The following is a 26,211-nucleotide window of genomic DNA, read 5'->3' on the forward strand; positions in this document are numbered from 1 at the left end:
AAATGTAATTTTTCAAAACAGTAAAGCATTCAAACAAAGTGAACATGATCAGTTGATTTTTTATTGACTTTTATTTTCATATCGCTCTTTAAACTTGTTCCATGTTCTACCTTTCCCCCCCGGATATATACCGTAGAGCCTAAGCACAACCCAACTTGAATTCTAATTTTCACCCACTTTTTCTTCACACGCTTTCCCCTTCCCTTGTCACGTACGCACGTATGTATTAGTTGCATTTTTGTAGGCTTTTTGTCACACTGTTTTCTTATTTTACATTCGATTGGTTGTTTAGTCATCTCCTCAGCGTTCGTTTATTTTTCCTTTTTTGTTTTACATCTTTAAAGCTGATCAACTGTGTAGTAGATTTTTCAATTTTCCTGTCTCTTATTTCTGCGTTTCGGTATGATTTTAATGATTTTTTTTGCATTTCTTCTCGGCTGCACTTAACACACTCACGCCTGATTGTAGTGTTTTGGGGTTAAAACTGTTACCGGTAAAAAATGTCCAATGCTGTTTGAATGGGATTGAAGAGGATGAAAAACTCAAACGTGCACACACACAGGTATGGGGCCGTCTGGTTAGGTTTGGTGCCAGCGAATTAAATGTACAGCACACCTTTCCCATATGGATAGGGATCAAGGTGACTTATTTTCGCCTCGAACATCTCTTCGCTTGATTTGGGATGCATGCTGGATTGGAATATAACCTGCTGTTGCTTAATCAAATACATGTGTGTGATAAATATAATTCATTAGGAGGTTTTTGTCCTATGTCCTATCTTATTATGCAGTTGGTTTTTAATTGGCTAGGAGTTTAATCTTGTTGTTTACCAAGCAACTGCAGCGAGTATGAAAAGTAAGCGGATGAACAATGGCTAAGAAAATGAGTAAAATATTAATGGTACTGCCGACGAGTGTCGGCTTGATTACTGGACTAGGTAATTCGTTAAGGTTCAGTTTGGTTCGTAGGGTTCTTACATTGTTAAGTTAGTTCGGAAACGATTCCCACTCGCTACACTCGAGGGATTGGATTGGTTCCATGGATGTGTTTTTTTTCTGTCTGTCTGTGTGTGAGTGTTTGTTTACATGTTGTGTGGTTTTCATTCCAATTTTATTCTTGTCCTCTCATGTTTAGCGCGTATTGATCACAGAGTAGAGTTGCTTTCGCGTGTCGCTGGCGTGTTGGCGTTTCACGCGCGGAGCGTATGTACACGCACGCACAGCCCCGCTTAGAATATGTATATATATCTATATGTATATAGCCTACTTGTTGTATCTTGTTTTATCTTTACGGTAAATTCTCTTCTTCTTCTTCTACATTGCTATTTACATGCGGATAGTGCATCATCACACGAGCGTAGCTTCATATTCTTTACCGGCTTAGTTGCGTCTAAGGGTAAGAGAGGGATGGCTGACGTTTAGAGATGCGAACGATTGAACGAATCTAGACGCATGATTATTAGTTTAAATAACCTCTAAAATCAGCAAATTATCTAAATTTATTTTAGGATTGCACCATAATGTAAGATAATTGATGGCCAATTATGATGTAAAAAGAGGTAATAAGTCAACTACAGTGAACCCTCTCTTATTTGACACCTCTCCAATTTGAAAAACCTCTCTTATTTGAACATTTTGCAGTCCCTTGATTTCTAGTACATTTTTGTTCCTCTAATTTGGAAAACCTCTGAAATCTGTGTCCCTCTTATTTGTGTATGGTGTTGCTGCATACTAAATGTTCTGTCTCTTTCTTGTTTGGATGGACCTTTCATTCACTTTCCACCTCTGTAATTTGAAAACCCCTCTTATTCGACAGTCCCATCGCCTCTCAAATAAGAGAGGGTTCACTGTATTAACAAATTAATTACTAAACTTATAATTGATAAATTTTTATGAAAGTATACCTTCAACCAATACATTTTAATTAAAAAATGTTAAATATTTTGCTCTACAATGATAAAAAACAATAAAACTGTTCATTTGTGATAAATAATACATAAATATAGGCTTTTTGCGTAACCGATTGCATACATTGAGGCGACAAACTGCAACGCCTACAAATAGGCTATTTGCATTACACATTAGTTTCATTGTAGCATTTGAACAAAAAAGCCTCTTAATACGTTCACTTACCAACCAATTCTAATGAGTCTAATGAATTCTTATCCCAGTTATATATTAATTTTATCTAATACGAATGCAATGAAGAAAAAAAAAATGAAATAGCAACAGCAACCACAAAACGACTAAAAGCTTTACAGCCGTCGCAAATTATTGGATTATTGTCTTCAATCGTAAAATTGAAAGATATATCAATAAAAATGTTATTACATTTGTTTGAGAATTGAAATGATGCCTCTTTTTACTACTTTTCACACCCATCAATGAATGATATGCTTCTAGACGCAGCGAAGGTTCTTCCGATTCCGAAATGTTGGTTACTGTAATTGTAAATTGATTGTTGTTCGAATCGTACACACCATTTCCTACCGAACGAGACACGCGAAAGGAAACGTTGCCAAACGTTGCTCTACACGCTTGTACCGTTGCACTACAGAAACCGATTATCTTTTAGCATTCTTGTTTTTCCTCGTGAGCCCTCATCACACACACGCTCACACAGCGGGGCTTAAGGTTGAACCATTGTTTTTTCATAAAGATTGTGGGATTTGATTTTTGGTGCATTTTGAATGCACTTACTTTCCCGTGATTGTATTATCACTAGGTCGCATGAGCGAGCTCGATAGAGATTTGTGGACATTGAGGACGAGCGTCGCGAAATTCCGCTGACATAAGACGAAATTGCACAGCACACAAGTGGAACAAACTACACGCTCTTGCTCTCGCACAACCGCATACAGTCACACACATACACTCAAACGGGCGCATTGCACCACCGATCACTACCGGCTGGCGTTACGTTTCAATGTTGAAGAGCTTCCTGAACCCCGACACCATCGTTTTGTTCGCGACGTGCTGGTGGAACGTCGTGGCGATGGTAGTGGTCGCCTGCACGGTGGCGACCTCTGTCGGGGCCAGGAGCAACCCTCACGTCCGCACGTACTTGTACACTACCAGAAACACGAGAAAGCTCACCATCACCAGGACGCAGGCGGTCACGACCTTGGCGAACGTGTTCAGGCCCGACTCGTTCGGGTTGAGCGGCCGGGACGAGCTTTGCTCGGTGGAGTTGCGCCGCTTGGTGGCCAGTCCGCGGGCCAGCGCCGGGAAAGCGAGCGACTGCGTGAAGGTCAGCTTGTGCAGTGACTCGCTGAGCGAGTAGGGTCCGACCGAACCGCGGGCCGCCGCCCGCAACAGTGCGTACTCGAGATCGAGCGCATCGAACAGGGACAGCCGGGCCGTCATCGTGGAGGCACGGCGTTGATCGAGCTCGAGGTTGTCTTTGTCACGCTCCGGCCGTAGCCAGGGATCGGAGGACCTGTCAAAGACGAGATGGAATGTGAAATGAAAGAGCGACATAGAGAGGTTGTAACACCGAACGCTTACCGCTGCGGGTGTTGGCCAAGGGTCGCAACGGCTACCGAGGTAAGCGAGGAGGTCGTGCTGGAGCTGGCGGTGCAGAGATGATTGCTGGTCGTGGGCCCGTTAAACTCCGTGCTGTCCTCGAGCGAAGTCTGCAATGGATGGGGAGGAGTGGAAGAGGTCCTATGATTGTCAAACAACGGCAGGCTGGCCAGGCTCACTTGGTCGGGAGAGGCGGGCGCACGGAGCGCGAAGATGCGCGCATGGTCCGGGTGCAGCAGCGACGTCGAGGGGCGCCGCGTCGCCCGGTCCACCGAGGGTGTGGGCGAACCGGCCGTCGGCGATGCGCTGGGCGAGATGGCATTGGACACGACGAGCGGATGGCAGGGCATGGCGATCGGTGAGGGTGACGCCTGCACGGAATCGATACCGGAGTCACCCGCCTGCAGCTGATCCACGAACAGTGAGTTCCGCCTGCCATTGGAGCTCTGTTGCTGGAAAACGGCACAGAAATGAGACACACGATTACAACCACACCATGCACTGTGCCCCGCACACCAACCTGATCGTCCGCTACGATGGGAAAGACGAAGCTCTGCCCATCTGCTTCACCCCGGGGCGAGTCCTGGCTGGGCCACACCTGTAGCAGCGGCAGCGAACAGGTCGGATGCTTCGGCGGACTATCGCTGCTGCTGCTGCTGGCCGCAATGGCCGGACCGGACGGTTGCTGGAACGCCTTTCGTCCGAGTTTTGTAGGACTTTCGCAGCCGCCGGACTCCTCGGAGGACGTCGGCGGTTTGGTGGTGGTGCGCCAGAATCGTTTCAAACGCAGCTCGCGTCGCTTTTCCTGTTGCTGTTCGTGGGGAGGGAAAAGATGGAAAAGAAGATGCAATTAGAGTGCGGTAGAGTTAGACAGTATTTAAAATTACAATACATTTTGATATTCTAGAAGAGATGTAATTCCTTGCAGAGCATATTTCATAGCGATTTTTTCCGTTTTGACTTCTTTTAAGAGGCTATTTTTAGAATATTTTTAGTGAATCTTATGGACATTACACTTTGATACGTCTCAAAGATGTTTGAGACCAAAATGTTTGCGATCAAGATTTTTGAGATCAAGATTTTTGTGACCAAAAATGTTGCGACTGTCCCGGGGTTTTCTGTAGTACAGTTGTCAACTTGATAACATGCCCGTCATGGAATCAACCACCATATGGACCGTGCCCCCATAGCAAGGACTGACTATTCGGCTGCGTGGCACTGGAACACTATAGAAAGCCATGTCCATATAGCCATATAGCTGGCATGTCCGCGTAGGACGTTACGGCAAATAGAAGAGGATCAATTTAAATATACCATAGGAAAACAGTTTGTCGGCAGCTACCAAGCTGGATTTGTTGGAGGCAAATCGACCACCGACCAAATCTTTACTCTACGGCAGATCCTCCAGAATTGCCGAGAGCGCCAGATTCCTACGCACCACCTGTTCATCGACTTCAAGGCGGCTTACGACACCATAGACCGGAATGAGCTATGGAACATCATGCAGCAGTACCATTTGCCTGGGAAGTTGATCCGGCTGTTAGAAGTAATCATGAACGGGGTGCAGTGCAAGATGAGAGTATCAAACATGACGTCGGAATCGTTCGAATCTCACAGGAGACTGAGGCAAGGTGGCGGACTCTCCTGTCTGCTCTTCAACATCGCCCTGGAAGGTGTCATTCGAGGTGCGGGGCTAGACAACAACATCCGTGGCACGATGCTCTACCGATCTCTCCAATTTCTTGGCTTCGCGGATGACATCGACAACATCGGCAGGACTACAGCGAAGGTGTGTTAAGCGTACACCCGACTCAAACGCGAAGCAGCAAGATTTGGATTGAGAATCAATGCGACGAAGACGAAGTACCTGCTTGCCGGTGACTTAGACCATCTGGGAAGCAGTGTATTAGTTGACGGCGACAGTCTCGAGGTAATATAAGAGTTTTGCAATCTTGGCACGGTCGTTACTTCGGACAACGGCATTAGCAGCGAAAGCAGAGGAATCGTGCTTACTATGGGCTTCACCGACAGCGATCTCCAGTTCGGCATAAGGCGCAGGGGAGCACAGCAAACTCGATGGCTGGACCAGGTGAAGCGAGACCTGTCTGAAATCGGGTGTCTACATGGATGGGAGACTGCAAGCCAGGGACCGAGCATCCTGGAGAATTGTTGTTAACCGGGCCATGTAACATCGACGTGCTCTATCGTGAGCAGGCCAACAAGATAAAGAGAGAGAGAGAGAGAGAGAGAGGAAAACAGTTTTGCTTCTAATTAGGTTTTATTTGGACTGATAGGATTGTTCATAGCTGGCAAAAGATGGATGTCCTGCTGTGGAAGGTATACGGCATACGAGAAGGGAAACATTTATGTTATAGAATATACCAGTTACTAAAGAAAACTAAATAATTCCACAATTCTTTCCGCACAACGATCTATAGTAAAATTGTGTTCCAATCGTACTATTTTTAATAAATTCACTATCAAGCTTGGAACCTCAAAGAAATGTTTCAGAACAAAACAGTTTTTAAACCTATTCACATTTTAAAAGCCAATTTAATTCAAGCAGAGATCTCCATTCATCGTCTTCCACGGCAAGCCTTACCTATGACTTGATTAACTGTCAGCACTTTTTCCCTCCAAACACAAAAAGCGACTGCATCCTCGTTACGACCTCTGCAGGTTCAAAAAAACAAAAAGCTCAGCCCACGCAAATGGTTCCACAGGGGGGCTAAATTTCCAACGGCACTCTAAAATTGCTCTCGACCGCGCCAAAATAAACCGAGCACGAAATTCACTGCAAAACGGGACGATTTTTCACCGTCCCGAATGTTTGCGCCGGTGTTTACAACCGGTAGAGACGGCGTGTGGCCCTTGGACCGTTTTTTTGTCGTTGTTGTTGCTCGTTGTTCCATCCCAAAAGCTTAATCCACCAAATCGTTCTCTGAGCCAATGCCTGTGCTTTACCCGTACCCGGCGCACCGAATCTGACGTCAGTATTAAAGCACGCAGCCTTCCCAGCGATCATCAATGCACGAAAGGTAATCGTCCTCGTAAAAGGGACCGCAATGCGATGGCATGGATCCCTCGAAAAACAACAAAAATGCCGGTAAATATCGGACCGTTTTGGGACAGCCGAAAGGGCCAAAGCTCATCATAATAAATCTTCATCCACCGTGCCTGACCTTTTCGACGCAGATTACTTTAAAAGTACACGCAAACGGTACATTTTTCTTCTCGGCGGGGCGCCGGTATTGGTGTTGTTTTTTCCATCTTTTCCAGCTGCCATTCGGTGTCACTCTCCACGAGGATGCAAAACCCCTATTTCAATAATTTATCGCTCCCTCCCACGGAGGGATGGATGTGTAGCGCGGGCGAAAAGGACACGTCGTTCGCGCGCAAGCAAAAGCCCGAGGATTGGTGATAGATTTAACGGAAATATGTTTTTAATTTTCATCCCAATCCCAGCCCTCATCGCACTGATCCAATGATTGCAGCCGGTGAATTAATGCTGTTAGTTCCGGTGTCCGGCGGGAGCCGGTGTGTGCTGCAAGACCTTTGCACACTTTATGCTATGTTGCTCATTCTGTATATCGCTGAATTGGAGCGATATATGCATGGGACCAAAGCCCGCTACACGGCATGCGGAACTAACACGGACCCAGAGCTCACGATACAGCTGTAGCTCGATTGGAAGCGGCAGACGATTTGCATAAAGTATTAAATTTAATTAATATTGAACACAATGTCTTCCTTTTCCGCCTCGCTAGGTTCACGCGAGAGCGTACGGTGTTCGTGCACACGGTCTATGAAGCATACAATTCCGACAGGAATGCAGTGGGTTCGGTGCATTGCAGTAGAATTAAACAGCATTCGTAGTGGCACAGCAACAGCAGAACGAGTTGCCTTCATCGATTGGATGCATAAATATGGAAGGGTGAGATTGTTTGGTCAGTATTGATGATTGTGTGTGATTAAAAAGCGATTGTAGAGATGTGATGGAGAAATGGCAAAGGTATGGGTGCTACAAAACGAGTCATGAAATTTAATTGGAACAATAAAGTAAAACGATCGAATCACGGTACAACATGAGCGAAGAAGTTCAGCAAAATCGACCGGAGCCATGGTTTTTAGGCGTTTGGGGTAACTTGTTTCCATGTAACGCGTTATTGTAGCATGTCCATATCTAATTTCAACATGTTGAAGAGTTGTACTGGATTGGTATTACCATGTGCTTCGTTTGTCTAGTGAATATGAGAACTCCGGCATTCTTCAAAGCGTGCTACTATCATAGGCTTTTATCTTATCTCTTTTTGTAGATATGGCCTCTGTTTTATAGTTATCTGTGCTTTTTATTGCTGGCCTACTTTTAAGCTAGCCTTTCCATCCCATACTTTTCAATATTTTTCCTAATCGTACTTGAAATGTTAGAACCTACGCGCTTAGCATATGAACGGCTAATTGGAATGGAACTGGAAACTGAATATTGGCTATCCCTGTTTTTGGCCTGATTTGAACCTCCTAATCCTAAATCGACTCCAAAATCTACGCCGACCTACCCCGGAAGGTAGAGTAGTATTATCCGGACCCGTCCCGAATCGGCCGGAGCCGTCCGGAGTCGAAATCATCCTGAGTAAGAGTCGGAGTCATCTGGAGCCGGATGGAGCCGTCCGAAGTTGGTGAGTGTCGGTGCTGGGGACGGCCAGTTGAAGGATGCTGTCGCAAAACATCGTTGTCGTCGTTATAGCTATTCTTACAATCAAAGGCCTGTTTATGCAGTGCACGTGCAAAGCTGTGTGTTATAGTTTGATTCCGGATGACTCTGGCCTACTCCTATTCCTGTCGATTCCGACACTGACTTCAGACGACTTCGACTCCGGGCCGAACTGGTGGTTCTGGAGTTTTGCTGGAGTCGGAATTGGACTAAAAATAACCGAAGTTAGATCGGAGTCGTGGGCGCGCTCCTGCGAGCACATCACTGATGAGCAAATTTATAGAATTTGAGTTTTGTCAGCAATTGTCAAATATGTCTGCAATAGGTTTTGTATTGCTGAAGCTGTCCATATCCATTACTTCAGTTCCATAGTTCCATCAACGATCAATACGATCGTTTTCGTCTACATCATCCAAGCGTTAATTTCAATAATAAAAATGACTTGTTTTTGATGGGATCAATGACAGATAGATGTATAGAATTACGCAGATAATACATACCTGTCAATTCAAATAAAATCATAAAGCTAAAATACAAAATACATTATGTTTAATTCTTCATCCGCAATACAATGGAAGGACTTCAAGGAAGACATACAAGGAAGAAGCTTCAACTTTCTGAGTTGGACAAAAAACTCAGCTTTCCTAAAACATGTATATCCATCATGCTTTGCTGTTTTTTCCCAATTCCTACACTTTGCTTCTAATTTTCTCGGAAAATTCCACCCAAAAAAAAGAAGCCTTCATACATTGAAATCCCTTCTGCGTACATACACACACAATTTGTAAAACACGTGACGATGATACATTATGATACCCGACGCGCGCGCGACTGTGCAACTTTTATTTCTCACGGGATACCGGTCCAGTTCGGGTTCATCATGCATTACCAACGGCAGAGAGAAAGAAAAAGAAAAAAAAAAAGATTCCTATTGCGAGGAAAATGTTTTATTGCTTCTAAATAGAAAAAAAAACTCCATACCACACCAAAGGTGGGTGAAAAACTCGCCCAAAAACCGGCCAGGACGCATCATTCCCTGCTGGCCTGATGCCGACCTGTCAGTCTGCAAAGTGGTGACGTCAAAGCATCGGAGTTTTTAACTGCCACCGGGGGTTTGTGTGTGTGTTCTTTTTTGTTGTTTCTGGCCCTCGCTTTCGTCCCTGCTCGCCAACTTTTGCCTTTCATCTAGATCGCGATTTTTGTGTTTTGCCTTCTCCTGCACCGTGGAAGCGAAACGGTGCCGCTTTCGCGCTCGTGATGGATGGTCATGTACTTTTTGTTTGCACAGTTCGCTTATCTAGGCATGTTATCAAACCATCTACACCAAAAAAAAGGAGGGAGGTGGGGGCAGCACCCTTCAGCACGCTTCAGTACGCGTTTGTTTGAGCAAAAACCTAGCGAATCAGCGCGGCAGATGACAACGCAAACTTTGGCTGCACATCCTCACCAGTACACTGCTACTGCCAGCTGAAAGCGGAGCCTTTGGGTGAAATTTTCATCCAGAATTTTAAATGCACCTTCCGTGCACACCACGCTTCTGTGTCCGTGAGAAGGATGATGAAGAAGCAAGAAAAAAAGAGGATATTTGCGAATAGCAAGAGAACACCAAAGCGTCGAGAAATCCGCCCCCCCCCCGGGACATTGAAGCTAGTGCGCCCCTGTTAGGCCCGGTCCGGCTATGCGCTTTGATTATGAATTATGAATTGCCTCGCTAACGAACCAAAGGTGTATTCCCCTCCCTCTCCTCAACGGGACAACGCGGATGAACGGCAGGTTGGCCGAGGTCAAGATGGGTCTCTAGCACCGGGCCTGGGATGCATTCCTGTCGACTAACGGCGCGTGTTTTTTGCTTCTGTTTTTAAATTTACTAACCCGCCCTCCCCAGTGGTTCGTGGCTCATATCAGGTGCTCGCTCTTGTGGAAGAATTGCAGCGATAATAGCGATGTTGCATGCGTGGGCCGGGCAAAGGCCGGGTGCGTTTCAGTGCAGTCCGACGGGTAGACGTGGGTCTTATAAATAACTCTATTATCCTTTGGCGATCGTGCTGAACTGGCAGGTTGAATGCAATATGCGTTTCATGTTTTTTTTTCCCCGCTCATCGATACACTCGACCTGCAACGACCTGCCGACCTGTGGAACGGGTTCGTGAATGCAACAGTTCTTTTGCGCTGGTCTTTACGGGGTCGCTACGTGTACGTGGGATGAAGGAAGGCAGGGCGTGGGCTGTACAGACAGAGAACCTTCCAGGAGTGTAGAGCGTGGTTTTAAAAGCAAAAACAATGGTGCGATGGAATGTGTATTAATTGAGAAATTGCATTTTTATCGAACTTTTTATACTAGAGAGCTCAATTAATTTGAGGAATTTCATGATAGCAAAGAAAAGGTATTGCACGAGATTACTTATGTAAGAGCCTGAGCACCGTAGGTGATATGCATTCCGATAAAGTGGCTGAATAATGCATTAATTTCCACGGAAAAGCACTGTTTTTGTCACCTGTGCTGTCTATTTCCAAGAGCAGCAAATCCTTTGAAAAATTGATTTACGATAATGGAAATGGAGTGTGGACAATTAAATATGCTCAGGCTACCTACACTCACAATATGGATGAAGGAAAGCATAGTACTGTCCGAATGATGAGAAAAACTGGAGTAGCAAGCGAACGAACGGCATTTCTTTTACTGCAGTTTAAGTTTTTTGTTTGAATAGAAGTGAAATTGCAATTCCAGGAAGAGGAGCAATATCAAACCTTACCTCTGTTGACGATACTTGAAATTGGATAGATTTTGGATTAACTGGATGACTTAACCGCCAATCATAAGGTTTAGCTAGTTGATTGGGCTGCTAAAAATTTAAGGTTAGGTAAATGCTGAATTATAGATGTACATGCGGTCCCCGAGAAACACGGTAATTTGGGCCGCAAAATTCCGCGTGCCTCGAATTTCCGTAGTAAGTCGAATCTCGTGGTTTTCAGCCCAAATATCCTTGTGTAACAGTTACAAATAACAGTTCTAAACCTTTTGAAAATGGTAAAAAGAAAGATTTTTAGAAAAGAAAGCCGCGTATCTCCGAACCCGTGTTTCAGAGTTACCACCGTCTATCGCGGGGACTACCTGTACTATGAAGTTACAGGGTTTTCCGAGTCAATTTTTGATGTCAACGAAGGTGCCTAGATAGACTACAGGTACTTAGATCTGATTTTGGTAGCCATGATGGATGGAGATTTCTATGGAGATTGGGAGATAGGTTAGTTAGGGTTGCTAAGGACTTTGTATGAGTTGGAAAGGACTCACTAGCTGTCAAATGAAAATTTTCAAGAACTTCTTCTTCTTTGGCTCAACAACCGTTGTCGGTCAAGGCCTGTCTGTACCACTAGTGGGCTTTGGCTTTCAGTGACTAATTGATTCCCCCCCCCCCCATAGCAGGATAGTCAATCCTACGTATGGCGGCACGGTCTATTTGGGGATCGAACCTATGACGGGCATGTTGTTAAGTCGTACCAGTTGACGACTGTACTACGAGACCGGCTCAAGAACTAGAACAACAATATTTGTTCAGTTCTTCCACATGATATTAATACATTAGAAGCTGGACTTAGTTTGATAGTTCTTTGTGATGTGTTGAAAATCATGTGGAAGGATTGAAATTTTGAAATCGTTAGCTTCAGTTTCGTTAGCTTTGGACAGTACGACAGGTACTATATAGGTGCTGTATAGTCCCAGCTTAGTCCGTCGCGACAGGTTCTTTGAGGTGAACTGCTGACTGAAGACCAGCTATTTGATTTTGAGATGGCGGCTTTTAACCGTTCATGTACTCTAAAGAACTTTCACACAGTTATTCTATTGGTTTATCAGTTTGGCTCTTCACATGGACCTCTACGAACATTTTTGTAGAAATTGGTTCTTTCGGTGGCAATGTTTGCCGACCGCTGCTGAGGACAATATTTGACAAATATATGAAGTAAATCGGTTGACAGATGGTGGTTCATATTAAATTTTTAATTTGTTTGAAACCTGCTAGAGCATGTGAAAAATAATGGGGATAATAAATAGTATTTATTGGGAAATAATGTAGAGCTAATCCAGTAAAAACTCTAATAAGAAAACTTGATCTGAAATTAGAGGTAGATTTTTGAGCGAAAATGGTAAACAATATTGGAGCAAAAAAAAAAAAAACAACAGAATGATATTGTCTTACGAGGACAAAAACTGAATTAAAACAAATAACTCTTTATGTTTAACTTCGTTTTCATGCAAATTTCGAGTTGATCAAAAGTGTCTGCTTTTCGCGATCGTCCACCATATTCCACCATGGTGCTAACGAGCCATTTGAGCTACAGCAACAGACTGCAATTGAAATAAAGGAAAGAAAAGCTTCCATTTTGTAATACCCCCAAACATGGCCCTTCCCGGCATGCCATTATCGTACCGTAGGGTGTCGGTAGGTTTCCTTTTACCTTTCCAATGCCACTCGATGCGGTTTCATTTCACGGTTTCCACCACGCCGAAACTTCACGTTTCACTGTTCTCTCCATACCGTTCTATTGGAGTGAAGCTGATCGAAGAAGTGTTTCCTTTTCCGTAACGGTGTCCATTCTCTTTCTCTCTTATTTCAATGGTTTGTGCCGATTTCTTGCACAGAGAGTATAAGCGGTACAGGGTATCCCATCTACTCGCCTTACACATCGTGCCCGAGAGCGCGCCAAAATGAAAGTGAAAATATGTGTCGCTGGGGAAATTAATTCCGGTAAACGGTAGCCACGCGGGTATTGGCGCAATATTGGCAGGCGGTCGATGATTATCACGATTATTTGCGCTTAATTCGAGCCCGCCCGAACCGTGATGATGTGGCTGTTGGTGGCGATAGTGATTTTGTAATGCCTTTGTCTTTTGAAGTCGGTGGAACACGTCGGAAAGCTTTTGTTTTTTTTTGCTAGCAAAACAGCTTTCTCGGAACGCTTTCCACGATTGGATGATGAGAAAAACCTCGCAATCAGTGGTGAGCGTGACGATTAGAAACGGCTCATCGTACGCTTTCCAACCAAGCAAAACCAAGCAATTGGTTGGTGGAACATTGTTGGAAAGTTTCTTTGTTGCTCAGAATCGTGAGCATAGAATGAAACGTATTGTATGCACCCACGTACCGCTGCATCCACTCGAGCGTAGTATCAAGCTGTGCGCCATATTTACACATTCCTTCATGCGCGAACAAACAGCGAGTGGAAGCGTCACATGCGCTGGCCGTGTCAGTTATAGCTCGTTAATGAACTGCATCCGATGCCAGCCGGGGCTCGATTTCACCGACGATCCATTACTGGGCCGTTTCGGTTTCCGGTCCCGGTGGACTAATTGCCGTTGAAATATTATCTCCGGCCCCCGGTAGTAGTGGTTTGCGGGTAAATATGCATTGGCTCCATTTGCAATGCGGATATGTAGTTGCGAGCGCACAACCCCCTGGGAGTCACCAATGTTTGATGCTTTCCCCCCCATTTTTTGCATCCCCCTGCCCACCCTTCCAATGGTTTGCTTCGGCTCAGGCGGAAGCTTTGTTTCGGATGCTCAATCGAGTGTGGTGTGACATCAATGGGAAAAGTCACACAATGGAGCCGCCTGGTCGTTTTTGCCTACTTGAAAGAGGTGGTGGTGGGGGTTTTAAAATAGGTAGGATAATGAACGGCCTAGTAGAGTGCAGTTTGCACCGTTTGCATGCTGCGTGTGAAACATTGTAACAAACACCTAACCCACAGCACCCACATCAACTGGTAGGCAAGCGAATAAATTGAGGTATTTAACGTATGAGCACGGTAATCGCACGGTAAATTAAATTAATACCTGGCCGGCAAACGTGTCCCATTCAGTGGTGAGAGCGACTGCGAAGTTCATCTGACTTCCCTGTGCACCCCCCCCCCCCCTCTATCTGTGTAGGTGTCGGTCCGGCTCTGTGAGGCGATTGTTTAATTGGAAAATGGGATCATAATGCTAATGAGCAGGGCATTTATTTTAGGCATTGTTGGATAATTTGTCCCCGCCCATCCCTGCCCCAATGTCACGACCACAAACGTTTATGGCAATGAAAACGTTTGATTGTTTTGTGCAAACGATGCCTGTTTGTAGGGAAAATGATAAAAGGCAATCAAAATGTAATTGGAAGCGGCAGCTAGTTGTTTGAACAATGCTTCTCGATCATAACATTTAACGTATGTGCTCGACATTTTATTACTCGACACACGAGTACAATAAATATTATTCTTTTATTGTATATTATCCTACGTAAATTGATTTAAATTATATGAAAGAATTTAAAAATAAATAAAAAACTAAGTTTGAACGATTTTAGAGCACTAAAATATAGCTTAACTTGTTTCAAAAAAGAACATCTCTTTAATGTCATTTTTTATAAAACAAATAGCGTAGTTTTTCAATTATTGTGCACTGCGTATAAATTGCTGTTTTTTTAAATATTTATGAAATATTGATGAAAGTTAGAAAGTTAGTAATTTGTCATTGTATATTGAGCATTTCTGCCTCATATTCCACTATTTTATTAAAAAAAAAGAACAATTATTCGATTTTTAAGGACAAATGAAAATATTTCAACTGCTTTCGATCCAACTGAACGTGGTTCTCAGCTAAACCGCTTAAACTTGTGCATCACAAAATAAGGTTTATTTCACCCTGTACACCAACTGAACTGTATATTTTGATTGGAAAATGTGCACCAACATAATTTGGAGTTTTTGTAAGTGTGCAACAATTCGTATTTTGAATAGGTTTAACAATCAGTATTTCTTGCCATTATGCATAATTTTTATCCTCAAAATAAAACATACATACCATGTTTTGAAAACAATAGTGATGTATGCTGGACACATATAAAATAATACACATATAAAATTTACACATATAAAGTACATTGTGGTTTTATTCCTCTCAAACTTATGAAAAAGGTTGACTATTCCGTTAAGTGTGCAACACTTGGCAAATTACCCTAATATTGGGGTTTTCCAATTAAAATAAAGGACTTGCTGTCTTGCTTAATACTTCTTCTAGTGTGGAAAATCACATTAAAGTAGTTAAAGCACTTACTTAAACTTCTTTAGCAAGGTCAGCATCTTTCAAATAAACGTGTCGTAATAAAGATCAATACCTCTTACTTAAAATTAAAATGAATCAGAATCACAAAGAATGAAGGTAGTATGCTTACCATATACCACTGGATAAAGTATACCACAATGTACTGTTGAACGTGAACCTCGCTCAATGATTGATCCTTCTGCGTGCCGTGAAAGGTAAACAGAAAAATTGAATTTTGATTTCCTAGCCGTTTGCAAGATGGAAAAGAACGTGACGTGTGAGCGCGATACTCTCTTGCCATCAATCTTTCTCCTGCAGCGTATTCCACTATCCACACCTCAGCCGCCTGCATGCAATGGCTCGACCGTGTATTGGACGTGATTCTAATCAAGCCTCAAACACGTCAACACACATGTTGCCTCTCACACACATGTGTGTACTTAAACCGCCGGCCCGCTGGTTTATGAATTAATTACGAATTATTTCGTTCCCGGCTGTGCCGCTCCACCGATTGGAACGCTAATGATGATTGAGTTTTGAAAATTCAATCACTTCCGCATCAACCTGGCGATCGGTTCACCGGCGGCGCGAGCGTACTGGTAACTGCAGCGGAAGTAGTAGTGGTTTCAGCAGCAGTAGAATAAGCAGTACCAGTGAAACATGGGAAAATAGCTTCAAAAGTACCCCCAGTTTTCAAACACACCGCAACAGTGTCGCATACGAGCACGAGCACGGTATTCAAGGGCGCATGGTTAGCGTGGGTAGACGGGTGCTTACCGGGGGTGGTACCGCGGCATGTTTTATTTCCGGTAGCCATTTTGCGTTGTTTATTGCTAGCAGGGAAAAATAAGTCCGTGCTTTGTTGCAGTTTGTGCGCTTAACTACATCCGTCCACAGTCCCACGCGCAATTTTCGGTCGTTTCGGTCGTTTGGCGCGTGTAGAATTTTCACGTTTAGGTGTGTAGGGAAGTTTGGTGCACAGCAAGTTGGATTTTTTGGGGTACAATTGACGAATGCTGCTGAATTTGTGCAGTGTGAAGAGTATTTTTAAAGTAAAAACAACCCCGAGGTATACTTTCTGATGAAATGCGTAATTAATACAAACAATAATAAACCAAAAACCTCTCCATTAGTACTTTAAAAGCTTTTTGAGTCTCTAATAACAACAACTAATGCAGTCGCTACTACTTCTGTCTACAATATTTGTTTGCTCTTGGTATGTTTATCTTCACCTATTCCCTTAGTTTTTCCACGCTTCAGCAATTATCTGTCAATAATCATTATTTAGATGATTTGTTAATACCATTTTCTAATATTTATATGCTTTGATTGACAGATTTTTCACATAATTTTCTAAAGTTGGCATATTTTCTGAAATTCTGCATGAACTTGGTGAAATTAAGCGATGTCATGTCGTGTTTGTAGTTTGATGGATTATGGCGTAGCGTCACAAAATGTTCAAAAAGATTAATCATTGATTAAATTATTCACAATGTAAACAAACATATAAGATAATATGTTTTAAAAATAAGCAAATAAGTATCAAAATAAAGGCACATACAAAAAATAATTTAGCGACTTCATGCATCATCGTTTCAAAAATAGTGTACAAACTGTTCAATCTACCCAACGTTCGGTTTTTGCATGGCTCGCAGGCAAATGGCAGAATTCAGACTGTTAGCGCTTCCGGGCGAAAAGACCAAAAAAAAAAGTGTGCCAGCCGTGATTATTTTGTAATTTAATTTCCATCAACATCGGCTTAATGGTTCATCGGGCGAGGAGCTGCCGGTCGGGCGCGTTCGCATGTTAACCTCGTAGGTTGAATATCGTCTTTATCAGACTTGATTTACCCTTGACCTGATGATAGCAAGGATAAGAAACACACACACACACACACACACACACACACACACACACACACACACACACACTCACACACACACACACACACACACACACACACACACACACACACACACACACACACACACACACACACACACACACACACACACACACACACAACACACACACACACACGGCTCGTTGACTCGAGCATTGAGCGCAAGGTGGAATGTATAATGAGGTGTAGTTATAGCGCTTTTGGCGATCCCCCCCCTGGGCTCCGATTTTGACAGATGGTTTTCCGCTTGTATATGTATTGATGGATTGTTTACGTTTTGCATGGTCAATATTTGGTGGAGATCAATTTGGGTGAATATTTCAGTTTATTAGAACACAGTTCGTAATTTAAAATGGAAATTTTTCTTCGAGAACTTGAAGCGTTCGCCAAAAGCGGAAAACTAACTGTCAGTTTTCTTCGTCGATTCTTTTTCCACCTAGCTGTCAAAACGGGCTTATAACTTGACCTGATATCTTTACGGTCCTTGATTGAGCGTGATTTATCAGCTGCTCGAGGAAGGAGACAGTTATGTGACAGTAACCGAGAAACGGCAGGAACTCGCGCGGTACGAGGAACTAAGAAAACATAACTTTAAATTTAGCAGCTCGTATACCAGCTCCAGCCAGTGTGTGAGGGAAGGCGAGCAGGGGTGGGGGGCGGTTTGCTTTTTCCTGAAACGCCACGAATGCCAAGGAAACGGGTGCGGGAACGAGTAGCTTTGGAATGGCATCTGAATTATTTATCTAGTTTTGCGCAAGTGTTCAGCGCGAACCACTGCCACCGGGCTGCCACCTATCTGGCGCGGGAAATATTCACCCGCTATCCCTTTTTACCAACGTCGGCGAGTCTACGGGTAGGTAAGTATGTTAGGTAGATATAGCTGAGGAGGAGCTGCTTTCTCCGGTCTTCCTGTCAAGCCAAGCTGAAACTGTTCACCAAACAGGAACGCTCATTGTTTGTGCAAACTATGAACAATTTGTGTGTGAGCGTGGAATGCGTTCATATTTCATATCGGGGCGCCTTTTTCCTCCTCCTGCTTGGGCGGCTGTTGGCAAGCAGGTTCGAAGCGGGCAGAATGGAGCCTCATTCCTCAAAAGGCGAAAGAAAAATGAATAAAAGTGTTTCGTGAAGTGGCAAGTGTAGCAAAAGTTACGAGCGGAAAGATTGCACAAAGTCCACTTTTCTTGGTCACCCAAGTAGGAAGATGATGATGATGATGGTGGTGATGATGATCATTTCGAAGTGAGAGAAATCACTGCACTCGGTGGTGTGGTTTTTGTGGCAGCACAAAGTGGTTTGCGAAAGCATTTGTTTTTGTTAATTTAGTTTGGAAACGCTTTCGGGTTTGACGTACAACTTTCCCAGACGGTACGCGTACGTTTATGCATTTGAATTGGAGTTTTTTTTGTTTGTCTTGGAAATGGTGTAAAGGGATGCTCGGGCAATGGGACTGATGTGGCGGGCAGTAGAAATAGAATTGAATTTGTGCAACCAGTTGAACATTTTGCCTTGCATGTTATGACTTGTCGGGAGGACAGTCGGAAATTAAATTGGGCAAGCGTTTTGTTCTCTAACTGGATTAAAAGGGTGTGAAATATTGGAAAACTTGGTAACGGGTCCGAAGTGGAAAGTATTTTTGTTTATTAATCTGGCTTATTTACTTTTGTGGATAGATTAGATAAAGAATGACAAAAGAATGTCATGTCAATTGGAGTCAATTGCTTTATACTACTGTCACAAGCCCTAATGCAACCTTTACATTCTCAGTATGGAATTCTTGTGCTAAAACACATAAGATCAAATTACGAAGAATACAAAATACACTTCTTACAACTATTCTGAACATACTTCCATGGTTTAGACCAGCAAATGTTTACAACATAAGCAAAATTCCAACCATCCCAGAATATGATCGAAAGTTTAAACACTACTACAACACAAGAAACTTGATAAATATTCAATGTACATAACACAGCTCTGAGCTCCTTCAAACCCAAAGTGATACTGTTCATGTCTTAACAAATTCTGACCGAAACAAAGTCCATGTCAGCGTTGCGTATTCAATTGTGATAATCATGAGATGATGCTCAAACAGATAGTGTGATCAATACATGCTTGGTGACATTTTAGTAATCAACGCTTGGTCAGTCACTGTGATCAATTCCTACATAAACAAATACATGTCAACGTCGCGAGCTCTACTGTGATGATAAATAAATAAATAAATAAAGAAAAATCTAAATAACAGTATCATCGTTATCACTCGTAATATAAACTAGAACTGAAGGATTGTATCTCAAAACGACCTTACCCAAGAAACGGTATTAAAACTATCTTCTTTAGAATGTGGCTAAAACGTTCAAGCGGTTGTCTAAGTCACACATTTAGAAATTGTTTGATTTAATAGCAGACCGATTGTCTGATCTGTTATCCATTTTACGATGAAAGTCATATCACTACTGCAAAGCATTTAAATACTCGAAAAACTGCCACTTTAAACAGGAGTAAGAATTAAAGTTCGAGTAAGCCTTCTTTTGAATGTTTTACTGCTTAAAAGTTCACATCAATCTTGCTGACTCTCATGCTAGCACAATCAATCTTTAAGCTAGAATGAAGGAAACCTTCTTACACGTAGTACACCCTTCAACCAGAAACCTCTTCCTTTGGTAGTTTTATACACACACACACACAAACACACACACACAAATACAAGCCAACTCACCTGCATCCTGTTGCTGTCGGTGTTCGGTTCCGATCAATGTTTTCATCCCCAAACGTTTTCTATAAGTTTTGCCACGTCAGCAACAACGAGAAGCCGGAACCAGCTGGCACCTGAAGCCGTTCGTGCTGTAACGAGACAAACGACACGAAAGCGGTGAGTGAGTGAGCATCAGTAAAGTGGGACGGATCCAAAAAAAAAAGGAAAAAGAAGAATAAAAACTATTTCCCCCGTTTCCCGAGGGTATGTGTTTTGGATTATTGATGGTTAATGTAGATGTTCCCTGCTGTTGCTCTGAGGGGTTTACGGGCAATCGAACTGAACTTCGTTTTACGATTGTGCTGCAGTTTGCCAGCGTATGCAGTTTTGGCTTGACGCTCCCAAAGGGGGCATGACCGTCAGTTTTCCCCCGAGCGGGTGAGTATGCAAAATACAATAACCCTCTATCCAGCTCGACCGCTGAGTGGCCAATTGGCCGCTTGCCGGACGGAAGCGGAAAGAAGCGAACGGAAGCGGTGCTCTGATGCAGCATTTTCGACCGGCGCTTCCGATGGGAACATTCTGCAGCGACATCTGGTTGTGTTTGGTTCTGCTCGGGCGGGTTTCTATCGGAAGTGGCTGCTGGTGCGATCATCGGTGAACTTGCAGACAAGGTTGAGGTTGATTTATGAAAATATTTAGTGCAAATCAAGCGAGGCCAAACATCAAGCGCTCGGGCTCGGGAGGCTTTTAGTACAGGGGATCGTTTAGGAAACGAGCCATTCTCGCCGTTCGCAAAGTAGGATATTGAATATTGACCCTCAGCAAAGGCTTTTCAGGTCAATATTGACAAGGAAATGGGTTCAGGGGAGGGAAGGAGGCACCGTCTGTTATTTCTGGAAAACATGTAGCGTGCCACTATTATTTCGGTGCATTCGACCGAACAGCCCATCAGCCCCGATCCCCTCACTGACGACGATGACGGTGCTGCTGCAGCATCTCAACGAACATGGCCAACTGCCAACTGCCTTCCCCGCGCTTGGGAGTTTGTGGATCCCCATCCACAAACCGCACGCCGCCGTCAACGCCATGTATCGCCCGGTCGGTGCGCAAAACTTCGATCCGATAAAGTTATTAGACTTCCTATTCGGCTTTCCGACGCTCGGAGTAGATTGTTTTTCCTTCCTTTTCTGTACTGCTGCTCGTCGTCCAGATACTGCTGTCAGCCTTCTTCTGTGGCGTTGCTGTGTTTCTGGTTACCGTGTTTCGGCAGGCGCCTTGCGTCTGCGTTGAACACACACACACATATGGATCGAATACGAAACACACGTTAGACTCTGCCCTCTGCCAAGGCGGACCAAATGCGGATAAATTGATCGGAAGTGTAACGGAAGAGTACGGACATAAATAAATACGATCGCTAGCACTAGCAGCTGCTTGTTACGAGCTGCATGACCCCCCCCCCCATCTCTTCACTTGATGCACGTCCGGGGGTTTATGCAACTGCAGAGCGCACATAAAAGAGCGACCGGATGATCGGGATGCTGCTGCTGCAGCAGCAGCCGCCGCCAGCGCTTCGGGTGGTGGGAAGCTGCAGTTCGATAAATTGCACTTTTCAATTGCAAAACGAGGTAAAGCAAGAACGCGTGAGTGGAGAAAAAAAAAAGGTGGACTGAAGGGGTTTCATTCAGGCATACTTAAGTGGAGCGGGTAGGGTTTTATTGATTTTTATGACTTGTGTAGAATATGAAGGAGGTTATTCAATGGAATTAATTCAGCAGCACAGCATAGAAGCGCAATGCAAATTGGAGTAATCCGTTTCATAATGCTATTCATCTCAACAGATGATTACAAATTACTTTAAGAAAGTGGTGTGTTATAATTTACTAATTTACTTTTTTTATAATTTAATGACGCATATTAATTCTTAGTCTTTACTCAAAACAAAATTAAAAAATATCAATAAAATGTTTATGCTTAATTGATTGTTTTAGCATTGAACTTTTGCCAAGAAGACCTTTTTTGTGTAATGAGAAAATCGATTGTGTTAAGTGTGCTACAGTTTTGATTTATGAGCTGTATGGCAGCATGAATTCGTTGAAAATATCTTAAAAGCTCTTTTTGCGCCTAAAAGTATGCTAATAGAGGGTAAATATGCCCCTTTCCCTTTTAAGATCGAATTCTGAAATTTCAGGTTGCATTGCTGTTTGCAGTTCTCGAGCAGCTATCTAAGGGTGGTTTAATATACAGGTGGGCTTATCCCAAGGTGTATGTATTTGTAGGTATGTGTATGCAAATTATCTAGAGTGGAAATCGCAAGCTATGGTTAGTAGTGTATGGTTTTGTATGGAGTGTTGACATGATTTCAGACGCCAACTGTCAAACACATATAAAAAAGCTGGTTAGTATCGTGAAATTGGGCCCGTCTTGTGGTACAGTCGTCAACTCATACGACTTAATACACATGCTTCTTAACAAAGAATAAGAAGAAGTATCGTGAAAGGCTGAAGCAAATAATAATAATAAATAATAAATGCATTGTAATTGTTGATTTAGGTAAAGTATACTTTAAGTGATACGGCAAGCTAGGGCGAAAGAATAAAAAAAAAAGATTATCTCACAACGATTTTTCTCAGCGCCTGAAGGTATGCAAAATTACAGCTTACTTTGCGATTTTGATTAATTTAGGGCAAATTAATCCGTTTATATAAAAAATGGTACTTAAAATAAATATTCAGGACCAATAAACCCGAAAAGATGTAAGGAATAGCAATAAGTAATTATTTAAATCATGTTTCTAAGCCAAAATTCTAGGTAAAAACCGTCCTGAGGAATTCTTTAATTATACCGTAAACCTAACATTCTAGGAATCAATTGTTATTCTTACTTAGAAAAAAAGCCAGTACGCGACCAATGCCCTGCTGAAACAAATGACAATATAGCCAGCAAAAAGAGGAGAAAGAAAAAAAACAAAACACCCCGAGAAACAGGAAGCCGTAACGGCCGATACTCAACTTTCGTGCATTATTATAACGGAATGAATAATTTGCGAGCAGCATATTCAGCACCATCACGCGCACGGCGCACGGCGACCATAAAAACTTCATTTCAATAACACCATTATACCACCGGGGCGCTACTGTCAGACGGTGTCCCATTCCCATCCCACCTCCACTCTTCCAACTCATTGCACTTCCCCTAAAAACTGCAATCTATTGAGTCAGCATGTTTAAAAAAAAACGGACATCGAAAGGACCTTAACAAATGTCGACATTTGTGCTCAACATACTCTCTCGCACACACACACACACACACATGTAGTGTATGTGCCGCTCATCGCAAGGGTAATTTAATGTTAGTTTTCAGTCGACTGGCCACGATGACCACGGAGCTTTTTTGTTGCTGCTGCTGCTGTGAGTTGGCTTTTTGTTGCTTCGTCCGTCCGTCCCTATTTGACCATGAACGTGTACCGTGCAAACCATATTGAGTGAGAGTATATGCTGTGTGTGTGTGCGTGTCACTTTCGCGCCCAAAATCACAGGAAGGGAAAGGAAAATCGATGAAAAGCTTCACGTTGATTCACCGAACATGGGTAGGGCGCGAATCGGGAAAGAAAGCGTTGCAAGCAGGAGGTGGAAATAAAAACCTACCATTTCCTTCCCCACTTTCTCTTTCTCTCTCTCCCTTTCTTTTCCCTTTCTCATAAACCCTTTCTCTCGGTTCAGCCCTGCAATCACTGTCAACCTGTAGAGCGTGTACCGAGCGAACGAAGCACGAAAGCGCGTATCGCGTAAAGCGATTCTTTATGGCTGCGTCATTGTAATCACGGTTGGGATCATCGGTCGGTCGGTATGAGTGGTGAGAGTGTATGTGTGTGTGTGTACGCGTGTGAGTAAAAGGAACGCTACCAACGGTATTGAACCGTGTGCACGTACGCCCAGGTGTAGTCGAAATCAAACAATAAAATTCCCGCCCCCTGCTGCTCAACCGGTTCGTCGCTTGCTTTGCCACGCTGTGGTTTGCCCTTGAAGTGCGTGCGAGCCGTGATGGAGGAATGTTTGTAAAAGGATTTCCATACCGCACGCAGTATTTCAGCACTGAATGGCTGTATCCCTTTTTTCAATAGCAAGGAAAAGGCTTTCAAGCCGACCCGAGCGATGCTGAGTGGTTTTCGGGGGGAAATGAACATAAATGCACCTCGTACTCACTTATAATCAGTTTGTGTTTGTGCTTTCTTTTTCTCATTTCCAATATATCCTTCAAGTATATCCTTCAAGTTCAAGCAAATATTAATGTGCTTGTGACAGTTTCTATACAGTTGCTGTTATTTTTTTTTCAATATGAATTGAAGAGCCGCAGAAACAATACGTGCCAACGAGCGGACATTGAGCTGCCGGGTGTAGACGGTCTACCATTGCGACATTGCTACCACGTTATTTATACATCTTTATGTCTTTTCTTGTTGCGAGTTGGCAATTGTGTTGCTTCCGTGCCGGGGTAGTACGGGGTTTGCTTTCGTTATTCTTTCCCACCGCCCAGTGTGTCGTGTGTTGTTTTCTATTCTATTCGGTAAAACAACATCGGCACAAGCCTCTCAGCAGTGTACCAGTATGAACCGAGCATTCTCGCGCAAGAAAACGCAACGTTTTTGGGAAGGGAAAAGTACAACTCAACTAAGCCTTGCCTTTAAGCGGGTTCGTGGTGAGACACAGGCGCAAAAGGACACTGTGAAACAAAGCTTTAAACAGAGGGCAGAGGAAGAGGAACGAGTTGTGAGAAATGAAAATGAAAAGTATCAACCCAAATGACTAACGATGACGGGGATCGGTGGAGAGCGCTGGCGACGAGTGACTTTATGTTTATGAGGCGTGTGACAACCTGTGGAGGAAGGGCGGGGTATGGGGTAGAAACAAAACACACACAATGAAGAAGTCATTTTTTAATCCCACCCAGAAGAAAAATCCGTCCTTGAGCCGTTGTACTTGTCATCCAGCAGCAGCAGCAGCAGCAGCAGCAGCACTGCTATTGAAGCTATTGAAGTCTGTCAAAGGGCGTGGAGGAAACCGCGCCTGTACCGCTCGGAGCGTGCAACTCCTGGGACTGGGACTGGCAATGGTTTAGAACAAAAAAGGGACGAACTTGCGGGCGTCATATGTCAGGATGTATGGTAGCTTTTGGTATGATTTCGTGTCATTTTTGTCTGTGCTGCTGTTGTTATTATTAATGCCACGCGAGCAAACAGGTGGGATGAAGCTCGGAATTCTTTATTTTTGCTTTTTTTAGTCGACGAGTTTCACTGCTGGATTGAGTGCTCTTTCCCGCGCGTGTGTGTGTGTATACAGGTGGGTGAGTAACAGTCCATCGACGGTTTTGCTGGCTTCCGTGACACTTTATTTCTTCCGCTTTCGCCCTCGCACTCGCTGCACGGGCGTATCGGAACCGGCGGCGTTAGAGCAGCAGGTGCTGCGTTGGCGGGGATTCAATTATGGTGCCTTTCTTTGTTTTATAACAGAACCATGCCCACTCTTCTCCCCCTATCCTCCACCCTGTCCACACATCGCGCGACTACCGTCCGTATCGGTATAATGCGTTATTCAATATTGCGCGTTTATGTTGCGCCCTGTACGCAGTTGCCGCTGGCGTGCCGTAAATTGGCGTGTTTCACTACCATTAAAAGCTTGAAATAGCAGTTTAATGCTGCCAGTGCGTGGGCAGTGTGGGGGAGCAAGGAGTTGAAAAGTGTTTACAAAATTTTACCACTGATCAAATCAACGAGAGCCAACGCGCGTACGGGTGATGAATGCTGAGAGAGACGTTTGAGCTTGATTGGTGAATGGGATGGAGGCGCATGTGGGTGGTGTGATTGTGCGTTTGGCGCTCGGTTTGCCGCTTGACTGTTGGCGTTTGATAGATCAAAGTTTAACGGCATCATCAGTAACGTTTGATTGTGTGTGTGTGTATAATTGAACGATTAAAGTTCAAAAGAAAGGGATACACTATCTTATGGAGCAAACAATATTTTATAAACTCATCTGAGGGAATATCTTTTTCAGTACATATTTTTTAACTTCATTAATTTATCGTATAAAGATATGTTTAAAAGGTTAAATGTTTATTACTTTTAAGGATAAAATTAATAACACAATAAAATAATATAAAAAAGCACACTGCACGAAAGGAGGCGCATGGTAGTTAACGATTTTTATTAAAAAAAAGCCAATTGCAATTTGTTTCTTTGAAAACAACATGATCAAACTGGGTAAAGATTGATTGTCAGGGTGTGAAATAACACCAAGTAATAAC

The 26,211-nt window shown here is 43.5% G+C and overlaps 1 protein-coding gene across 2 annotated transcripts in view; it reads right to left on the minus strand.

Moving 5' to 3' along the window:
- Positions 1–2,672: 2,672 nt before the first annotated feature.
- LOC120958555 (uncharacterized) overlaps positions 2,673–26,211 on the minus strand; it is a 75,064-nt gene continuing 51,525 nt past the window's right edge. The window contains exons 2-6 of one of the 2 annotated variants that reach the window (XM_040381439.2): positions 19,933–20,057; positions 4,045–4,335; positions 3,704–3,976; positions 3,507–3,634; positions 2,673–3,438 (exon numbers count right to left, since the gene is read on the minus strand). In XM_040381439.2, the coding sequence (XP_040237373.1) occupies positions 3,048–3,438; positions 3,507–3,634; positions 3,704–3,976; positions 4,045–4,335; positions 19,933–19,938 (1,089 nt within the window). In that variant the 5' untranslated portion in view covers positions 19,939–20,057 and the 3' untranslated portion in view covers positions 2,673–3,047. Of the gene's footprint in view, positions 3,439–3,506; positions 3,977–4,044; positions 4,336–19,932; positions 20,058–26,211 lie in introns of both variants that reach the window. The other variant, XM_040381437.2, reaches the window with a different exon arrangement.

The sequence above is a fragment of the Anopheles coluzzii genome, chromosome 3, assembly GCF_943734685.1.
Source record: "Anopheles coluzzii chromosome 3, AcolN3, whole genome shotgun sequence".
Lineage (NCBI taxonomy): Eukaryota > Metazoa > Arthropoda > Insecta > Diptera > Culicidae > Anopheles > Anopheles coluzzii.